This window comes from Corvus brachyrhynchos, unplaced genomic scaffold (genome assembly GCF_000691975.1).
Source record: "Corvus brachyrhynchos isolate BGI_N302 unplaced genomic scaffold, ASM69197v1 scaffold490, whole genome shotgun sequence".
NCBI lineage: Eukaryota > Metazoa > Chordata > Aves > Passeriformes > Corvidae > Corvus > Corvus brachyrhynchos.
This window is the reverse complement of record NW_008235774.1, coordinates 310895-333670: the sequence shown is the minus strand read 5'-3', so window position 1 is coordinate 333670 and position 22776 is coordinate 310895. Positions and strand designations below refer to the sequence as shown.

General features: G+C 36.9%; 1 protein-coding gene across 1 annotated transcript in view; it reads right to left on the bottom strand.

The window, feature by feature from the left end:
* Positions 1-223: 223 nt before the first annotated feature.
* The window catches only part of KCNH7 (potassium voltage-gated channel subfamily H member 7), a 218032-nt gene continuing 195479 nt past the window's right edge, over positions 224-22776 (bottom strand). Inside the window, exons 16-19 of the mRNA XM_017726979.1 lie at positions 10768-11031; positions 5947-6112; positions 2508-2700; positions 224-1855 (exon numbers count right to left, since the gene is read on the bottom strand). Coding sequence (XP_017582468.1) covers positions 1589-1855; positions 2508-2700; positions 5947-6112; positions 10768-11031 — 890 coding nt within the window. The 3' untranslated portion in view covers positions 224-1588. The remainder of the gene's footprint in view (positions 1856-2507; positions 2701-5946; positions 6113-10767; positions 11032-22776) is intronic.

Below are 22776 nucleotides of genomic sequence, written 5' to 3'. Positions count from 1 at the left end.
TATTGCATCTCTTTATAGCACTGATTTAGGACAGAGGGTTTAGTTTGGTTTTGGGTAAAATTTAAGTGCTTCCCCTCTAACTGGATTGCATGGTTTTCTGTAATCAGTTCTCACCCTAGACGAACTTCACATTAAAGCTGTAAGATTAGAAAATCATATGAACATTTAAAAATATTTGAAAGCAGCAATAAAAAGGTAATTTCCTTCTAAAAAAACCACGACATTTGAAGCAGAATAATATTTTAATAAAATTAAATCTAAGTATTCACAAAGCATTATGCACATACAGTACATACTGTATTTAAAGCCTACAGACCTTAGATCATTTTATTCTAATGTAGTCAGCTTTGGACACAAGCTAAGCTTACTCATTTTGTAATAAGAAAGTTTACAATTGTTTCTGAAAGTGATTTTACATATATACATATATATATATATAGCTCTATATATATACTCCTACATGTAAGTGTAGGTATATACACACACTTGTGTGTATGTGTGCATATAAATATATATACACATACATACACACCTATGTACATACATAAAATACACACGTGCACACATCCAGGAACGGCGTGTGGGGGGTGTGTGTATGAGCATTGGAGAGGGGCCGGTCAGTAAAAAGAGGTAACTGCAAACAGCCACCCTAATAATTATAAAACAAAAATGTGTAAAATATTTTTAAATTAAAACAGATTGTTAATAATTTGTATTGAACAAAAGGAACACAGTCTTCTGCATTACATAGAAATTAGGTTTATTGCATTTGATTATGTTTGTGTGACAGATGAAGAGTACCTGTCTGCTCATCACAGCTGAATTCTATGATGCAATTAAAAAAAAAATAACAATACAAAAACCCAAAACCAAAATGTAGTGGAAACAAATGATTCAATTTAATGAAGTTTTGTGGATGTGACCTATGGTGATACGTTCCAGCATATGGCAGTTTTCCTCTCTGTTAAAATACTGCCCTACTTCAACTAGTTTGGAAGGAGGCTGTTTTCTCTGTCCTAATTGTTTCAAGCCCAGAAGACTTGGTTACCGTATTCTTTCTTTAGATTCAGACTCATTGTGATTTGTTATAAAAAGCTCACTAGAAGAAAGATAAATCAATTTTCAAAAGTGAGCTAGAAGAGCATTTTTCTTGAATTTTAGCTTGGTCAGGTTGGAGTTTTTCTATGTGAATTATTGTTATTGGTCTCCTATTTGCTCTGAAGACATATCCACAATAAAATACTATTTCCATGACAGCAGTAAATGGTAATCTCCATGCAACGTAAACTGTAATTTCAGAACATGCATGTTATTTAAAAAAAAAATAAAAATATAAGGTGCCTTGAGAATGCTGGCAGTTTTACATTTGGAACATACAGTTAGTGTGTGTATATATATATTTACATCAGAACTGCTCAACTTTACCTTACAAGCTTCAGATTTAGGAAAATATACAGTACTTTTGCATATAATGGTATATTCCTTGTAGCCCCTGAGTCAAGTATAGAGGATTTAAAAAAAAAAAAAAAAAAAAAAAGAAGAACCAGCCATAAAAAGCACTTTTATGTGAAGTAATAGTATAAAAGTACTATTTCCCAGGAAGACCAGGATCAGAAACATGCCTATGAAGACTCAAGATTCCTACAGTGCTTAGTGAAGATTCTGGCAAGGAAGGGTGCCGAACTGGCGGCAGACAAGTTTTACGAGGCTGTGGGGGACACTCTACAGACTGGTCGTGTTCTTGGTCTAAAAGAGAAGCCAGGTTGTCTTCTGAAGCTGTGTTCAGATGCACTCCACTTGAGAAGGATTCTTTGGATTTAAGTTTTGATTTTTCAATGTCTGAAAATTCAGGACACTGTAAGGGATGAGAAGAAACAAGATGGTAATAATTAAATTGGTCTCTTCCAGGCTCTTGTTCTGTTCAAAATTAGCACATTCAGATGGTTCATGGAAAACCATCTTTGAAAATTAAGCAGTGTACTGAAATATTTTTTACATGGTACTGCATTTGATTTAATGTATTTGAATGCGATTCTGCTGATTAATTGTAGAAGCCTGGATATCTTTTCCTCCCCTCAGACCTGCTAATATGACATCAAGATACACATATATGCAGCCCTTTCTAAAGGACTGATTACTCTTGAGACCCAATCTAAGAGTATTGATCTCAACACTCGTGAATATGAAGTTCTGTTTTAGAGCATAACTCCAGAATTGCATAATTCTGAACATTCTAACCATTTTGATTTCTTTTCTGATAACTTTTGTGAAAAACATGACAATAAAGTAGATCTGTCTGATTATACAATCATTGTACGAATCTCTAAAACCCTCACAGAAAATGTGGCCTCTAAAACCATGGTGTCTAAGCCCTCTGTGGAGATGCTAGGTCAAAATAATAATTTTGTATTCCTTGAACTAGTGAACCAGCACCTAGATTGGTATGCATTTCTTCCTCATAAGATAAACTAGGAAACCTCTTTTGATCTTATTGGACATGTACTTACCTGAGATGAAGGACTGAAACTTCTGTCTGTTTTAACTGATGCTGCAGGCTGAAGCTTTTGTATGACCTGGATTGCTGGCTGTTGATACTCTGCACCTGCTGTCACCATGCTGTAGGCAGGTGGAATGAGTGCTGACTGCCTTTGCAGAAGCTGCAGGATGGTTTGGATATCAGCAGTCATTTGGGATTCAAGCCTAGAGAAGGAACATGAAATCAGTAAACTCATATACCAGGAACAGATATATTTTACACACTGATTACAGAGGTGTTCAAGAGGGACCTGCACTTTACCAGTAAAACCGATGCTTGTTGTGGCATGACCATGTCTTAAATAGAAGAGAACAGTAGAGGGAGTACGGAGCCCTTCCAAAGCTTCTGGCTCTCCCTCTCCTTTGCAAAATATACCTGCGAGCTTTTCTCTGGTTTTTGCTATATTAAGAATGAGTTCATCACTGGGCCGTAGGTTTGCAACAAGAAGCAATGCGGGGGACTGGGTATCTGGTTGAAAATAACTGGAATAAATGTATTCTCTTCATTTTAACTAAATTGATTTGTGCTGGCTGAGAATGGGACATTATTTTGATGCATCTGACAGTGAATTCTGACATGCTAATACAATGCACTGAACTAAGCAGAAGTCACATTTGTGCTTTTCCACAGTTAGAAAAAGAAAGATGCTTCCAAAATCATTAAAAATCCAACTGCCCAATTCTCATTACTGTGAAAATTTATTCAAACTTATGCAGACCTCAGAATCAATGTCAGCATTTCTGATGTTCAAATCTTGTACCTTTAAAATATTTTTTTGCCTTTTCAAAAATTTGTATATGACTTCTGAAATACTTGAGCTGATTATGTTGCTCATACTTACAATTCCATAGCACTGAAATGATTTTTAAATGGTCTTGTCAAAATCTGTGACAAACTCAGGAAAAGGTAATGCCTATTGTGCCTTCCCAGCTGCTGGAAGGCTACAGCACACGCTGACAGACTGTCATGCAGATATACAGCCTTCTGTACAGCAACTCAGCTTCTGACAGAGTAAACAGGTCTTTGCCAGCAGCCCTTAATGTTGTGTTACTCTTGGGCTCCCTATGGTAGCAGAATTTATCCTGTGCTGTCAGATTTTTGCTTTTACAGCTAGTGCTGCACTAGTGTTATTTTGTATCTTGTTGGAGTTGTCCATTGCCTGTGTCATTTATTTATAAAAGCATCTGTGAATCCAAAAGATATGCCCAAAGTGTGTTTGGAATGATGTTCCTTCCTTTATCAGGAGAAGCTGGTTTTGAGGCATTAGCTCTCAGAAAAAAAGGCCCAAACCCAGACTACTGTTAGAGTCAGACGTGCCCTACTCACCCTCTTGTTCATCTCCCTTGGGTTCTTTGCTACTTGCAAATGTGCTATTCTCATACAAGCATGCCACCCACCATCCAGAGAACTTCCACCTGCCAAACCTGGGCCTTAACACCTCATTGAATAAAAGGCAGCATTGGAGGATGTGCATTCAAGATTATTTTTGACTTTGAATTAACTCTAAAATTGCTCCCCTCTTACTTTGTTAGTACTTGAAAGTTTCCTGGTACTTCAAATGAAAGAGTATCTCTGGCAGTGTTTATTCATCATCATTGCATATAAAGGTTTGCTTTCCATTCTCCAAAATTTAAAACAAATCCATGTTACCCAAACAAACAGGAGAACCTTAGATGCTTGGCCCATAGTCTCCATGAAATTCCAATTGCTTAAACAGAGATAACTCCAGGGACATATTCCCTGAACAGTGGCTTTCCAGCCCTCTGTGTCTCTTTAATAATTGAGTGTTATGCCAATTCTCTAACTTGGCATGGAAAAGTTCAGGGAGAAGTGACCACGCTTTTTAACCTGGCAGGTCAGATCTGACAAAGGCGGGAAAGGATATTGTCTGTTATATTCATAGAAAACCCAGCAAGGCCCCAAATCCCAAAAGTATGAAAAGCCTTAAAACATGAGAAGAGTTAAAGAATAAAGTGATTTAATGAAATACATAACAATTTAATTCTTAGTTTATCAGCAAGAATTATATTCTCTCACAGAAGAAAATAATGAGAACTTGCATGATAAAAGTATGGGTAACTTTGAGGTATAACTTCAGTTTTGAGAACTTAAAGTTTCAGAAAATGAAATGTAACCAAAATACTACATACTGTTGATGGGGATCCTGCAGGCATTTAGTTATGTGACATTTACAGTTACTTAGATTACTTGACTTTGCTGCAATTAGAAATTACAGCAGTTTAGGGTTAAGTGTTAAAAATCTCTTTTTAATGCATTATGTCATATTCAGAAATGAAAAATACTCATTTGATTGGCTTCTAATAGATGAAGGAATCAATATGCAGTTAACCTAGCTTTAAACTGATTGCTAAAATATACAGCACATAATGCCAGTGAAGAGCTACTAAAGTATAATTAGGACTGAGTGTGTGTCATAGTATTTGTCATGGAAAAATAATGAAAGTAATGGAATTACAGACTGAAAATAATGAAAAAAAGCCACGCTCCTGAGCATAGGGCAATTTAAAATTAAGTGAAGTTGCATGGTAAATTACAGTGCAGGATGGATCAAAACTGTGTAACCATATTTTTAAGATGCTCTAAGCTATGCTGCTTAGCTGTCAGTAAAGAGTAATATATCAGTATTAAGCAAAGGTGATACTGGACTCTGATAAAGAAAGCATCATTTTTCTGTTGTAACAGGTATAAGTATTGTGCCTTTGCATACTTCCATGTCTTACTTATTATAGAGTTGCAAAAAAAGTTAATGCATCAAAAAGGGAATTCATCTGCAATACATTTTAAGAAGCAGGCAGCTGGTGAGTCTCCAGGAAAGAAAAAGTACTTCAGATCTTGAAGATACTGAAAATTGCCATTTTGTGTCCCTGCCCATGGCAGGGGGTTGGAACTAGATGATCTTTAATGTCCCTTCCAACCCAAACTGTTTGATGGTTCTATGATCTTGGGACAGCTCTCTTGATGAGGTGAGATTTAAATTTAACAATCTGAGGTGCCTCAGTACAACTTCTTGGTTAAAAAGTTGGTTTTCTAAAACAGTCAGCTGAGGGGAAAGGCTCCACTGCAAGGCCATTCAGAGTAGCTAATGTGTGTCCCTGGAGGTAAAAGAGATGAATATTCTGGCAACGTATCAAAAATTGTGTACCCAGAATTCCCAGAACTGTTTTTTCCAAGGTTCTGGAAAGCCCAACTTAGGTGATACATAGGCTCCTCAGAATACCTACAGACAAAACAGTGATATTCCCATAAGGCATATTTTTGTACTTTTGAACTTCTGAAGATCTGAACGCTTTTGGAAACTTCCTGCACAAACTCATTCCTCCTGTAGCATCATCAGTATCAGTTGTATTATGTACTCTTTCACATATAGGTTTTTTTCTCTTTATTCTTACCTGTTGAGTTGTTCTTGAAGTAAATCTAATCGATTCTCCACTTCCCCGTATATAAAATCACTTTCAGTTTCACAGATTCCCCAAGTAACATGGGATAATGCTGGTTGAACTGGGGAGTCCTGGTACTCCTGGATGTTCTCCTCTTCCCAGTTTCTTTTGTTGATGTCTGATGAAAAACAAAACATATAAAAGTATAGATTTATATATGTAGAGTTAGAGAGGGATTGGCACCTCTGAAGCATCCCACTTACTCATGTTTCTCAAAACCTTGAAAGGCAAATTGGTACACTGGCACATTGACTGAACATCTCTTTTTGTTCCTTACTACTCCTTAAGGAAAGATAAAAGTGGTCATATTCATGCTAACATTTTGAAGCTGTAGATAAACGAGCAGCTTTGTCTAGACAGCAGCATCAGAGTTCTGCCACTGAATGGCTTCTCTTTAGTTTTATTTCTATTATTCTACAAATGGATCCCAAATTTTCTAGAGGTGTTTTTTTTAGCAATTTTTTATTCACTGAAAATAGAAATTTTTGTTCTAACCTAAAGGCATTAAATGATGTACTTGAATGTCTTTGATAGTGCACTTCAGAGGCCTGACTAAGACCCCTTCTCTTTCCCTTGAATGTGCTATTGAAGTGTATTCAATGCTTAATTTGTGGTGTAAAAGAAGGATTTGTTGCATTGCATTTGCAGCAGTGGGCATGTGGTACAGTGTATTGGAATGTCCCCTCTAGAGAAAGGTGCCAGGCCTCAGGCAGCTGCCTTTCTTAACCATAACTGTAACACTACTTGTCTTAGGTGAAGTGTAATATGTTTTCTCTGAGACAAGGGCCATTTAATGCAGCTCATACTGCTTGAAAAAGGATACTGCTTATTTTTCTCATAAAGGAAATTGATTTTCATTGATGTAGCTTTTAGCATCACTACTCTCCCACCCAATCCTTACATCACTGTGTAAAGCACATCTCTGAAACTCTTACAGTACTGTGGGGTGCCTGTCCATTTTGTTTAATTCTTTGGGACTCCTAAAAGAATGAAATATTCAGCATTGCTGGGTCAGCCAGAAATCACTTTGGTATTAAATGAAGCTTCATGGTAAACATAAAGTATCTGAAACCACTCATTATATGAGTAATTTCTATTTATTTATCTCCAGCCCTTTGCAAAAAAAAAAGATGATGGTTACTCCAGGTCTCACCCTATACCTGCTGTGCCCAAATTTCATTCCTTTTGACCCTCCTGGTTCTTGGATCTCTATGACCAAATACTGCATGTGACTACCAAACAGAGCTCAGGGACACTCCTTCCTTTTTCCTGGACTTCTGGTTTGGGATATTTCTCCTTTCTTTCTCAGTTTACTCAATCTACCCCTCTGTAGATTTATTAATTAGTTTACATTCTCGGCTCTCTTCCATTTCTCCTGTTCACCAAGCTGTTGAAAGGTTACATATCAATTATCATGGGACATACTTGTTGCACTTATCAAGTATAGAATGAGGATCCTGCTGTGACCTTTGCAGAGCCTACAGGTGACTTTAGGTTGAACAGTGGTTTTTCTACAGCTCACCCTGCCCCCCACAGCCTTTGTTTACTTTGAATGAATCTGTCATGAAAACAGTCAAAATTGGTCAGAATCACTCATTCTTCTTTGATGTGATAAAAAAGACTGTTTAAACGCTAACATCTGCTCAGAGTTGTATTTGTAATTACTTAACTACATGAAGTTACAGAACATATTAAAGTTCTTATTGCACCTAGGCTGCTACTTCAGCATACAGCTGGGCAAAATCCTTGACTGCTTATAAGGTATCTGCAGTTGGATTTGAATCCCACATCAGTCCCTGAATGATTTGCGCAGAGCTTCTCCTAACACTTCTCTTGGCACCGCACGCTGTTAACTCAGCCTAGGTTACATTCATTTCACACTTGTGAAATTTTTCTAAGCAACCACAGCAGCTAGAGCCATGTTTCAAAGACAAGAGAAAAAACCCCACAGTGTGGGTGACATGTAAGAGCTTTGTCCAAATGCTAATAGCTAATCCCTTTCAAACATGTCTTTGAGCAGTGTTTCTCTAAGAGGAAAAAAAAAAAAAAAAGAAGTTCCTGCTCAGATTTAGTATTTCAAGTAGATTTAGCCAGGAAGGGGAGCTCTCACTACATGATTCCAAGTGTAAGGGGAGACTTTGTTCTCTGTCTCTCTTTTTTTTTTTAATCAGACAAAGGTGGTTATTACATTATCTGATCTTTGGTTAGCAGGTGGTAGAAGGTTTCCTGGAGCTGTAGAGAGTGTTTGAATTTCATGTGATGACCTATAACTGATTTTATGCACTGGGCAGAAGGAAGAGGAAAGAGATTTAATCTTGGCTACACAGAAACCCGTTCTGCTTCTCAGGAACTTAAGCCAACAGAAAGAAAGAGATAAAGGGTGTCACAGAAGCATGTAATTTGGTTTTAGGAGGCACACATGGCCCAATTTGCAGTGTTCAAGGAAAAGTTGGAAAGCTCTCAGGAAACTGAAGGGAGCATACTATGAAAAATTCTGGGGTAAAGTTTCAAACTATGGATTTAGGTGCAATGGATTTTGTAAATCCAGTAGATTTATAAGCAGTGAATTTCAAGAGCATTTCGCTGCTTTTTAATGTCCTGTAAAAAACAAGACATTGGTTACTTTACACAATAAGTCATTCATTAAAATCACAGATTTTCAATGCCATGGCTTATCCTAGGGAAATCACAGCTGGTTTTTGTCCCAGAATATGTATTTGGAAACTGTTATAATAGATGCTTAATTTGTGACAAAGCAAATGAATTGGCACTATAATGACAAAAGTTTACACACAGTAAGTAAGTGAATACTCTATAAAATATGGTGTTATTCTCATCTAAATATCTTTTCAGGTATTCCGTATGTGTTAGTAACCCCAGAAAAGCCCACCAGCAGCTACAACTTCATAACCAACTCTAGTCTTCCAGGACTTGAAGAATCTTAGACTGAGAACTAAGTCAATAAATGTATAACTACATTCACTGGAACAATTAAAGAATCAGACTTTTAGCCCAAATAATGACCAAGTGAAGATAGCATTTTTCCTTAACAGGTAGCTAACAGCTACAGTAAAATTCTCAGGTCTTCAAAAAGAGCCATATGTTTAAAAGTTGAAAGTTGCATTCTAGGGTTAGGAGAGAGATGTTTACACTGTTTCTGCCAAATTATACAATACATTATTAATAGTCTTTCCATTCATTGAAGTAATGACCAAAGCTTAAAACAAAACAAAAGATAATTAAATATGTATCAGTCACAGTGGTAATGAATTGGAGTAGCTTTATACAAGTGCATTTGTATTCAAGATTTATAAGGTACCATAATATATGAGGATACATAAAAGCAGAATTTTTTTCACAAGTTCATTATGTTTGTAACTACTCTTCTGGTAAATTATAATCAATCTCTAACAGCAAAAATAAGAATTTAGTTTAAAACATATATCAGTAAAAGCTAATCTTATTCACCTTTTAGGTTTTATAAATGTTGCAAGAAAGCTCATTATCTTGCATAACATTACTAGAAGTGCTAAATTATAAAGTGGAAAAAAGAGTGTGGTCTTAATCAAAATATGTAACATTTAGATATGCTAAATTTAGCTCAAATAAAATCTGCAATAGGTTGCCCTGGAAAATGTTGCTATACCTGCAAGGACACATTTCTGGCTATTGGTAGGGGAAAGGTAAGGTTTCCAATTGCAGTATGAATGCAACAAGTTCACGTGATGCAGATTTATAGGGCCTTAACTTGAAGAGACCAGACTTCACATATTCATACCTCTGAGATGTTAAAATCATTGTTTGGCCTGATTAATCATTAGGTTTATTTAAAATGATAGCCTAAAAGCCTAAAGTTTATTGAATGATAGTCAAATGGTTAAATTGTCTCAATGGAAACAGCATTAAACACTAAATATGTAATTCTTCCCTTTGGACTGAAGGAATTACAAATGAACTTGCAGCAATATTTAAATTGTATATTAATACAGAGTTTTTCATTAATTTCCTTTCACATCACTGAGAAAATTAATATTTTAGTATATTAGATGTAATTTTAATTACATGATTTAACTCTATGTAAAAGTATCTGAGATTGCTTAATATTTCCTGATTATTTGTCACATACAAAAGCTCAAATCTCTATTCTTGTGTGTTACTTATGGAAGTCATGATTTTTCTGTGTAGTATAATGGTACTCCTTTAACCAACAGGTGCAGCAAGACAGGATAGCATTCTTCCAAGCTATTATGAATTTTTTTTCACATAATTTTTGTTGTGCCTTGTAAATGCAATGAATAAAATTAGTTATCTGAAAAAATTTTTTGCATGTGCAACTATCACTAGGTTTAGTTAGTCCGGCTCTCATTATCTAGAATTTTTTACTGTCATCCAAACCTGGCACATCAAATACCCTTTGGGAGATTCTGTACTGCTTTGAGTGCAGTCTTCAATGGGCACTCAGTGGACAATTTTGAAGTGTTTCTGTAAATTACTTAGGTAGTTCAGTTACAAGATGATTTACAGTAAAACCTAGAATGGCCTTCTGGAGGTTCTACAATCCAGTCCCACAGAACTGTAATCCAGTTCCCACTGAATTAAACTACATTAAGCCTCTTGAGAAATAATAATTTTTTGATCAAAAATATTTTTTCTTAAGCTTTTTGGAGTAAATATTATGTAAAGAATCAAGGGAACCATTCAGAAAATTATTTTTGTTAATCAGACTAAAAAGATGTCTGCTCAAACTTTTCTAAATAGCAACAGCTGGATTACCTTTGCAAGAACTGCTTCTTTTGTCAATAAGAATTTCTTCTGTATCATGATCCATTTCTTCAAAGTCCACCTCTGTGGTTTTCTCTGTTACAGATGGGTAATCAGCTATCCCAGAGAACAGGGGTTTTTGCTCATCTTCAATAGAGGACACAAAAGATGATGACCCACTTTTTTTCTCCTCAAAATGTTTCTTAACAGATTGATAGTATCTGGTGCTGTCTCCTGAGGGTTCAGGATCACTCTGATCATTCTCTCTGAAATAATCTGTGAAACAGAAATAATTGTATACAAAAATAAGCAATTAATGAAAGTTTATTCTAGTTTATTATGGTCTGAGGATGGACATGATTCTTATATCAGGTAGGAAGTTCACTGTCTGTTAGAAAAAAAAAATACTTTAAAGCCTTTTTTTGAGTCTTCTATCAGAGGAGATTTATATTTCTTTTGAAGTCCTAGAAGATATTTGCATGTATGTAGTAAGGATTCTTAGTCCATAAACCATAACTCGTTTTGCAAAAACTTGCTTATATCTAAACAACAAAGGCTTTATCCAACACAGCCCTCCTGTGTACACTTTTTATTTTTCAATGAGGACAAAATTTAAGGAAGCTTTATATAAGTCTACAAAATATGAACTATTTCATTCTGTCTTCCAATTTCTCTCATTATTGGGCATTTATCACAGTCTTGACAGGCTAACCATCATGTATGTTAGACTAGGTATCAGAAATACTCATTTAAGTTATTCTCACATGAGAGTATATTTGTTGATTCTTCTTTTCCCAGAAGAGGCATATATGTTAATCAACCACTCATCCCCAAAATTTCTGGGCCCAACTAACCAGAGAGCATATTTCTCCATATTTATTACAGGATTGCTATGGTAGAGAGAAACACAAAGAAGGGAGTTCCTAGTCTGACTTCATGGGATCTCCTCAAAACAACTTTGCAAAGTAGCTCAAATTCCTTAGCCTTTAGAGTTGCAATTCTCTGAACATCCAATCTTTTGAATAACAAAAGTAAACAATATTCTGTGATATATATGGTGGCAGTGTACCAGTCAAGTTGAGAATGAATCTTTTATTAATCATATTCAAGGTCTGTAGTGAGCAGCAGCAGATTTAGTCCTCTTAAGAGACGGAAAGTAAGCCTAGATTTAAAGCAGATACCTTTAAAAGCAGATACCTTTAAAAACATATTGTAAAAATTAAAAGGATTTAAACCCAAGAATGATAATTTCTTAATACAGAGAAGTCTTGATCTCTTTTCAGCATAAACTTGAAGCTAACTTTGAATTCAAAATTTGGTTTTACCTATTTTTAACTGAAATGTCAAGATAATTTCAGTTCCTCTATTTATTTAAAACACATTCTAGCAGGGTAGTCTCAACAACATATAAATACTGTAACGAGTTTGCATTAACTTCCTGGGGAGACAGCATGATTTCCCATCTGCTTTGTGCTAATTACTAATCAACATAGTTCTGGAATGTCTGTAGTCCTTATAGCCTACAGCAGTGGCTGTATACACCATTCCGTATACTCCCTATTCTTCTCTGTTTTCACTATAAGGAAATGAAAGTGTGGCTTCATCTAATCATCTTTGTCTGCACATAAAAAGAATGCAATACCTATAAAGAGCACCCTTCAAGGGTCCAGAAATCTGTGAGCAGGGAGGGCAGGTAATGGTGAACAAAATAAACCCAGTAACAAAGCAAAATAAACCCAATGACAGGCCTCCTGTACCTGTACCTGTACCCTCTAGAGTCTCCAAGGGCAATTAACGCAACCGCAAATGGAAGTGACTTTACTGGGCTTCTGTTAAGCAGGACTACTGGCTCTACGTGATACTGGTGATGCTCAGTTACTGCAAAGTTGTCAAAACAACTGCAAATGGACTGGCACTGTAAAGTTCTTGAGGGATGCTCAGACTCGAGAGTCAAATGCCATGTTCTTGGCAATTCCATCTCCAAAACTGTACAAAAACAAAAGAAAGCTTCATAAGAAAATTTTATTATAGATGTCTCCCATGGTATTTCTTGTGGGAATATATTGAAAACATACAGTCACGCTACAGTAAATTGTCCTAATTACTTAGTGTTTGACTGAATTCAACCTGGGAAAAAGACCTAATGAAAGCTTGAAATTGCCAATTTTTAGGGTAATTTTGTATGTTCATGGGATTTTGTGCACTAACGGCAGCTGTAATTAGCACTCTGTGGAATACAAATCAAGCACTGGACTAATTTTAAGAAGGGGTCATTGAGTGAAAAAAATTGTTTAGCAGCTGAAGTATAGCAGACTGTCTTATCTCTTATATTCATAAAATGACAAAATATTCAGAAACATGAATCCAGATTCTGCTAATAACTACTCTTCTGTAAAACCAGGGTAATTCAGTTGGTATCCCTGCATTTAGTCTCCATCTATATCAGAACAACAGAATACACTATCTTCCAAATGCTGTCCAAGTATTATGAACTCACTGGCATGAGAAGCAAGGCAGAGATCTGTTGAATGTAGGCTTCTGCCTATTGAAATCAGGGAAGATTTGTTCATCAGCAGATCTATTTCAAAACAGACATCTTTGGCTTTACTGACATTGCATTATCTTCTTGGCATCTGGCTATACCCAGAGAGTCAAAAGTTGTTTTTCTTTTAAAAGACTCCTATTTAATGCTAAAGATTCTTCTCTCTGGAGGATAATCTTGTGATACTTTCCCCCTAGGGTATTAATAAAAATAGAAACTGCTCTATTTTATTGACTCTTCAGGACCTGGTAACGGTGCAAGCTCCATACCTCTGCTCAACACCTTAGCAGTGCCTCTGCAGCTCAGTGGAAAATAAGTTACAAATAATATATAGGTAGGGCTTTTTTCAGAATGTGAATTTCTCCAATTTCTCCCTCCTTTTGTAATGAAATCCAGTCAATGGTTTGGAATGGATTTTCCAGAAGAGAAGACTTTTCTATCTGTGTATGTATGGATATGTTCACTTTCTGTCACACAGAAAAGTGTTTTTGAAGTTTTATTTATCCCTTTCTGTTCTTCTTCCAAATGTAATCACTAAACCCCACCTTCCTTTCCCCTCCCCACACCAGTTCTAGCGTTTTCTCTTTCCTTTTCCAGTAAGACAAATTTCACTTTCTGATTCTGACTGATAGAATCTGTTTTACTGAAGATGATTATTTCTGTAATTTCCTGCTTAACCAAAATGTACAAACATCATTTACACTCTTTATGGGACTGTTCTAGCCTGTCGTATGTTTTGGGTGCCCGCCAAGTTTACAGGCAGTGTCCTCTGACATTTGCTGTCTGGAAATTCCAAAATCTTCAAAGTAATTATCAGAAGGTTTGTGTCCTGCTTTTCGTGCGTGCACTGGCAAAGGAAGGGAAGAAATGGGGTTGTCACAAGTCTGGGTCATAGAGCTATGACAGTGACTCACAGAAATACTGGCATTAAAATCCTACTTCACAGGATGGTTATCAGAGGTCAGACAATTTCTTTTGTGTGATATGGTCTGCAATATTGAAATTTTGCATTGCTCAAGTAGTGCCAGTCTGCATGATCTAGATGTATTTTCTCTTAATGTATCAGTCTGCTGCAAACAATATTGGTGAAAGTGTCAGCAGTATATTACCTATGGAGCAGCATTGTTTAATACTGCTGTAATTTCATTAACTGGAATTTGTCATCATTAATCAAGCTAGCTATGTAGCCTAGTGTTTCAGAAGGTAGAAAATTTTTACTTCCTTTTCAGCCGTCCAATAAAAAAATCCCATAATATGCTGAGACAAATTCGATTTTGTGCAGGAAATGAGGTGAATGACTTCCTCACTGCCACATACAGCAATTTATATTCCAAACTATAGCACAGACAATCCTCATCATTAACATGATCTGCACACCTATAAATCTGTTCAGCAGAAATGACATCTTCCCTTTCCTCTGAAAAAATTGTTTTACACTACACCAAGTGCATGCGTTGGTAAGGAGAAATGCACACTGTGACTTAGATGGAAGGTTGGTTAATGGCTCAAAAGGTCTGGAGATCTTCAGATTCCCAGCAAGAATTTTGGTTCAACTGTTACAAGCTCTCTCTTGTGTGATATTCCCAGGTACTCCCATGGTGGTTCTATGTATGAACAAAGTATTTGCTAATCATCATGACTATTTGTTATCTCTTCTTTAATTTAAGAATGCCTGTTAACTTGTCAGAGAGCAGAAAAATGCCTTATGTGCCCGCCACAGGCAGCAAATATTTTGAATGAAAAGTCAGTGACCAAGCATTTCAGACAGTATGTTAAATACAATACCACAAACAGGATTGAAAGAGTGCAAAATTTCAAAATGTCAAAAAAATCAAAAGCTGTTGATGCACTGGTGTTGATGCACACTGGTGTTCAAACCATATCTATGTTTTCCATCATATAGATGGGGAATAGTATACAATCAGTCAGGGAAAATGGTAATCCTAATTCCTGAAATCCCTGCTTTTCACTTAGTGGTGCAAGAACATTATAAGCCATACATAATATTTAGCTAATATCAAAAAGTACTGGTACTGTGGAGCAGGACCAATGTATGAGAATCCAGAGAAGTCTACTCAAGCTGTACACAGAATAAACTACTTTATAGAATGCCAATCAGTGAGTTTAGGATCATTAAACTGCGAATTAAAATGCTACTCAATTTTTTTTCTTGCTGTTTGCTTCATACTTAGTCGAATGTGACTGGTATGGAGTACATTGCTAAATATAGCTGGGTGCCTTCTGATAGACTGGCTAAAGGAAGATATCAAAAAGGAGGAAGGTGACTGCTTGTACACAGGAAATGAAAAGCAACCCAGTGCCTGGTCATTCTGTGGATAAGTGTTGGTATGGTGAACTTTTTTTTGCCATATTGTTCCTTTATCTAAGAATAAAAGAACAAAGTTATGTGTATTCCTTTGCAGTCTTATGGTAAACAGTATAAGGAATTTTCATGGATTTCTTTTCCACTGGGAGAAGGACATGATCCCCGTAATATTTTCAAATGCATGACAAGTGATCGGTAAAATTCAGCACTTGATTTTGCATGTAGCATTTGAAATGAGAGCTACTCCACCTTTGCTACCAGAAAACTTGCCTGAAAACTGATTTTGCTCTTGTCTGTGGAAATACTTAACCCTTATGTCTCTGATGTTTCAGAAAGTACTACAACTTACCCAAATCCACTTAAACAAACCTAAGACATTTATGAGCCTTGAATTCTAGCACTTGAACTCTTGTCTCAGAATCGACTTGGCCTTAGAGTTCCGACATGTCATGACATCTGGATGTTTGTCAATGCCAGTCTTAACTCATGCTCTGACAAGGAATACATTCAGGAAAGATCATCTGAAAGTCTGTTCCAGAAGACTAACAACTTGAACAAAGCATTGTACCACTTTTCAGCTGAACAGAAATTTGTCTATTCAATTTGTCCTGATCATCTCAGGTGATGACAGGTGATCAGGTAAACTGAGAAGTGTTGCCTTCATAAACCTTTTTGAGTGCCTGCAGAAAGCATAGCTTGCTCCAACATCTACATACGACCAATGCATCCCTGAGGATAAAATAGTAGGGGAAAAAAGAAAAAAAAAAAAGGAAAGTAAAACCATAAGGTCCTTATAACTAATAACTAAGTGATAAGAAAGCAAAAACTGGTATCTCTAGAGGATTATAGCACTGTTCAAGTTTACAAAATGTCTAATTACCTACTTTTTGGATGGGTCTTACTGCATGAAAACTGTATGGAAAAATCACAAATTTAGTGCACAAGAAAAAAGAGAAATAGTTTGAAAGCTTTGCACAGGGTCTATTGGATAACCTGAGAAACTCAGATCTAAATATTTTCCAAATTATCCCATCTGGAAAAATAGAAATTGGTATGGTCAGGAGAAGTGATTGGTCCTAAAGCTCTGAAAACAAACTGAACTGCTAAAATCTGCAGTGCACTTTGTAAAGCAATTGTCTCCCAAAAGGAAAGCCATCTGTATGGTTTTCACATATAGTATAGCAATAATACTTAGTACAATGAGACAATTAACATAAAGGCTATCTTTCACATACACTTTATTTTCTTTTGGTAGTCTAAATAATCACATAGTTTCTGGTGGATTCTTGCACTGCAATTCACTTTTGAAAGTGGAAAGGTATGTTTGCAGCTTTTTAGTTGCAGTCAGAGATAAAGTACACAGTGCCTATTCAGTGATACAGATATTTTGTCAAATTTGAGGACCACAGGATTATACGGTTTAGAAATTTAAGAAAGTAATGTAATGAACCCTGAAGCCGTCACATATTTATTAAAAATTTAATTTAGTAACAGCACCAGATTTTTTGTGATGAGAATTTGCTACATTACTACTATTTCTCCTTCTGTGAACATCATAGTATAGTTATGCTCTTTTACAGCATAATATACAGCAGAAATAAAGTGAAACAAAGAACAACTGAAAATAGATATTTTCTATCAGAGATTTCTTTTGTCCTTAAAAACAATCTTTTGAAACAGATGCAGTTATATCAAAGCTTGGCCATTTTCAGCACATGGCAGAGACAAGAGGTCTTAAAAGTGCACATGCATTTCCGAAGACATTTCTAAAACTGGTAGAAAGAATTTGTCTGAAGTTCCACCAGGCACATTAATTTGTGTATCTAGAAGTCCTGCTTCAGCACCTTCAATTACATGTCTGTAGACCTGTCAGACCTCAAAATCTGAAACAATGCCAAAGGCTTACAATGGCTCCTGAAACCTGAGCTGTGGAAGTTCTTGCATTCTTCAGCACAGGGTTGTTTTCCTCCTTCTTCCTCACTTCTACTCATTATGTTTCTCTTCAAATAGAAGAGTTTCTAGAAAGTTTCTCACCTATCTTTAGGACCCCCTACTTAAAAATGTACTGTCAGATGTGTGTGTGGTATTTGACTAACACCAAGGGAAAATGTTGTCTGTCTAGTAACTATGCAGGAAGATCCCTAATCTTAAGAAAAGTAGGTTGCTGGAAGTATTTTGGGAAAGCTAAAACATTTTCTCCTCTCAGTAGTAAAAAGGTTTTTTTCTGTGATTGTTTTTAATGATGGAAGATTTGTTTCATTCCAATTTCATTCATAATTTGGGAGGTCCTAAGTCTACCATGGGTATACATATGATAGATAAAGCTAGATATAAACACAGATATAAACTAATGAGATTCCATTGTTACAGAATTTCTGACAATTTTGCTGAAAGGTTCCAGTAGATTCAATAGTGATGGTGGAGGAAATTCACTGTACTGCAGAGAGTTTGAATTACTGTTCTGTATCAGTGCTGCTTGTGAGGGTTTGGTAAGTTAATGTGTCCTTTGCTGTGTTTCATCTCTGAGATATGAAAGTTTGGGTGATTTTGGAAATAGGGAACCGCAGAAGATACTGAAACCTTCCCCCATCATGATGGACTGAAATCCTTATGGACTTTTCCATAAGGATCCATTTCCTACTTTTAAAAAGGCTTAGAAAACAGGTAGTTTTTGAATAACTGAATTTGAGACACATTTAAAAAGCCAAGAATTTCGAAGTTGAAGGGAATATGAAGTCCTTCATTTATTCTTTTGTGCCATTTTCAATACAATGAGATGTTAGAGATGGAGTGACAGCCTTCTATCTCCACTGTCTTTGCTCTGTCTGTTTTTGTGTCAACTTTAATGCTAATCAAATAATGATAGAAGGACAATTCTTATTTTATATTTCAGGAAATAATGTTATACTTCAAAACAATCAGAAACAAAGAATTATAACAATGCACCTCAGAACGAATTCAGGGCATAGGTCAAAACAGTTCTCTTATCAAGTTTAGAATTCTCTTCTCTTTTGCAAGGAATTCAGCTTTCACCACGGTACTATTATTATTATTATTTTTTTTTTTCAAAGGATGGCTATGGCATGTGTGACTGCCCACAACATTTTGATCAGATTTGGCCTTTGGAAACAGCCTCTTTGGGAGTAACTCCAGGAAATAAGACTCTTCTGTGGAAGCTCCCTGAGGTGGCTCCCAGGCGCTGTGGTAGCAGCAACAACACTAACAGGAGCAGATGGAACACTGCACTAGTGGGTTCTCTGATGACCAGATACATTTTTGCTAGGGGTTTCATGATTAAGGTAAGATTTTGGGGACATGAGGTCTTGTTTCCAGCCATATGCTGCCTGCCAACATATTAGCTGTTTCCTGGCCATTTAATGACCTAGCACTCTGGTTGAATATTAGAAACCCTTTTCTAATTAAGCCCAAGCCAACTTCATCAGCATAATACTAACGGTTTAACACAGTTAAGTAAGACTTAATATAAGTAAGTAAGACTTAATATCAGTTCAATTTTTCTCCAGATTCTTACCCTACTTTCCTTCAGGGGACATGACACAGTGCTTGGCTGAGCATCTTTTCATAAAGTAAGCATTTAGATAAATGAGCTGGGAGAGGGGACAAGAATGGGAAAGAACAGGGCAGGTGGTGTTTCCCCATTCTCTTAGTACTGCTCCACTTTACAGTTTTCAGAAGGAGAATCAGTTCCTGACGTGTTTCCTTGTCTTTTTTATCTAAATCAACAGACATGGCCTCTAGGTACTTTGTGTAATAAAGCTGTGTTAATATGGCTTGGCTTCTTAGGCTGAGTAACACCTAGAAGCAGTGCACACTGAAGGTACTTACACTAACCAAGATTCAGTTAAAAGTTTGTTGCAGTGCATGTGGCAGTGGCCACTGCAGCAGAGCATTCAGAGGACTGGTGGACAAGCCTCCGGAACACCAACGTCTAATCCTCACCCACTGGTTACAGCGAGTCCCCATGTGCTTAGTGGTTCTTAGTTTACATGTTTTAAGTTTATTGGTTTAGGAGAGCTCCACCTAGTTTTATGTATAAGCTCATGTTTATGCATTTCCCTTAATTGCCTATGTATTAGATCTGTTAAGTTCTCCCTTCTTCGACGCCCCCATTGGTCTACTCATGTAATTCTCTCCCTTAAGTTATCCCTATTGGATATTCCTCTGTTGTCTCCTCCTCCTCAGTCGCTCCCCATTGGTTGTTTCCCTTTGTTCCACCCCCGTATAAAATACTGTGTTCTCCCTTGTCCCTGGTCTTGGTCCCTGGACTCTCCACCTGCAATAAACCAGCTGGAACCCATATAAAAGGCCCCTCTCTCATCCTTTGCCTCCGCCGACGCTTTTACATCATCTTTGTTTGGGGCTCGCTCCTTGCAAAGGAGCCAGCTTTCCCTGCTTGCTGCAGCTGACACCAAGGACGTCTGCAGCTGGATGCTGTGCTGCCTCGGGCAGCCCCAACAGTGTCAGAAGTTCTTTAGAACTCTGGCTTTTGTGCTTACTCTGAGATTTGATCACTAGACACTTTTTGAAAAGTCTGATCAGGAAACATAACTCTTCAAATTAAAATTAAGCAATATATGAGTTTACTAGTCAACAATATTTTAAGAATGAAGCACTGCAAAATGTATTTTATATCCCACTTGATTGTTACAGTCTGTGTTGACATGGGCAAGTGCAAGCCCCAGGGTAAGAGGAGTCTGTGAGGACTTTGTTTTGTGACCATTTAACGTCACATCCATGGAACTAATATTTTCTTGTTATGAATTTCCTGGGCCAGCTGACACCAGAACAGTCCCAAGAAGGTTAAGATTTTAAAGCCAACATTAAAAAAAAGTTAAAAAAGATGCTAGCAAAAGTGATAATGCTTGAACTCCAGAACAATCTTTTCAAAGCCTCAAGTTTTCAGCCTTTCAGTAAGTCTCCTTACACTGCATTTTTCACCCATATATTGGATTTTATATTGATGTAAGCAACTCTAGAAATGCCCTATTCAGCATGGGATAATAGAACTCGCAGAGCAAAAGAAAGTTCTTGCCTGAATGTATTTCCCTTGAAATTAGCTAACTCACGCAGAACTGCTAGAAGTAAATGAGAAATGGGCAAGAAAGAATTGTATTCTGCACTGCTAAAAATGACAACTGAGTATAGATGGAGCAGCTCATTGTTGCTAAGTTTTCAGCAGTTTAACTTGCCAGCCCAGCTGAGAGCTTTGTTTGGAACTGCCAGGCAGGAACGCTGCTAATTTTAAGTAGTCACAGAGAGTTTCTTTTCTTGGCTGACTGTCAAGCATCTATGGCAACTGGCTGAGTCTGCATCTGCACCTGTGCAAGAAGTACCATGCGTTATTCCGAAAGACAAGCAGTGAATTTCTTTAGGATGGGAGCAAGTATAAGTCGCTATGTAGTGAGTGCATTAATTTTTGCAGAGGACCTGTTCTGATACTGCAACCCATTCTAGAAGCCAGAGAACAAGCTGGTCCCTCGAATAGTCTTGTAGCCTCTAAAATCACATTATGACAGAGCTCTTCTTAGCCTTCCTTACTAGCTATGATCAGTTTTTGTTGACACAGGATAGAAATGGTGTAATTATGTATATGTGGAGTGAGAAGGTCTTGTGTGGAATTGAAGAAGTAGTGGTACTAACTGCAGATGCATAACAGAGCGTGGTGTTGATTTTGTTTAACCCCTGATAAAACTCATGCAGGAAGAGTTGCCATGGCAACAAGGCCCAAATCAGGCTAGCATGAACTAAAGGCTGAGATAACACAATCCCATTTTTAGCACTCCAAAACAGAGAAACATGATGATCACACTAAGGATGGAAAAAAATACAATTTAAAGCTGCATAATATGCTAGTAGGTCAACAGCTGAAAGTAAAGAATGCCACAAAGAAGACCATTTCATAAGCATGCCTCTAATAATTGCAAAATAAAATATCAAAATATAACAGCAAGAATTCTGGGAGTCTCTATCCTGTTCAAACTGTAGCTCTGAAATCAAAATATGATTGTCATATAACATATATTTTTTATCTTTTGGCATACTCTGTCCAGAAATGCATTTTCCAGCTGTTTGTTCAGGAACTCTGTCTTTTGTCCTCCAGTTCTGAAAAACTCTGCAGGATCATCCCCAAATATTTATCATTGTAGACTAACTATGCTGGATCAAAATAAGATTCCACTCCCTCCTATGTATAAAGGGTTGAAATCAATAGAATATTACTTTACAAGCCAGTAGTTCCTCTAGTACTCTACAGCCTCATAGAGGATGTAGGAATGGCCACAGAAAAGAGACACTGAAGATCTATGACTATGAGGTGTCTGCTGTGGCCATGGGAACATGTAGAGAATCTGAAAAGAGACCAGAGAGGGGCAGGAAGCCACTGCGCAAAAAGTGTACTCAGTTCTTGGCAAAGGACTCTTACTTATTTTATCTTCTCCTCAGATGGACTTCCAGTGTACTTCACTTCTGCCTAACCCAGGTATTACCAGGTGCTGTACAATCATTGCCAGGACTAAGAAGCTTGCCAGTCTTGTCTCTTCTTCCCCATTGGTGCCAAGTATTTTTTTCAGAGAAAAAACTATGAAAAATTACATTTTTTCAAAAGTAATGCAAATAAATATTTCAAAGAGGATGTTCAGTGTAATTGACTGAGGAAGAACCATAAAAGCCTAGGGGTCTTGGAACCTCCCTGACACCTGAGTAGCCTATTTGAAATTCTACAGCAGGCACAACATAAAAGATCACTTCCATCTTGTCTAGGTAGCAGCATATGTTTTCTCATAAGAAATGTGAAGGTTAGTCAGGCAAAGTATCTCTGTCAACAGATTCTTTGTGAAGAGCAGATTGAATATTTCATGGGGACATTTTCCTGACAGATTTGTTGTCAGTCTTGGCTTCCTGCCCTAAAGATGCTTCTTTGATCGAACAGGAATGTCATTGTTCTGAATAGCCACTCTCTGGATTAGAGTCTCTTCATCAAGCATTATTCCTGCTATGTATATTTAAACTGTTCCCATTTATTATCAGCCACTCTGCTTCTCTATAAATTGGTATTATGCTGCATTTAGGACTGAGGTTTAACTGTGGAGTGTGGAAGACAGGCATAACAGAAACAGTAATTTGTTAGACAAAC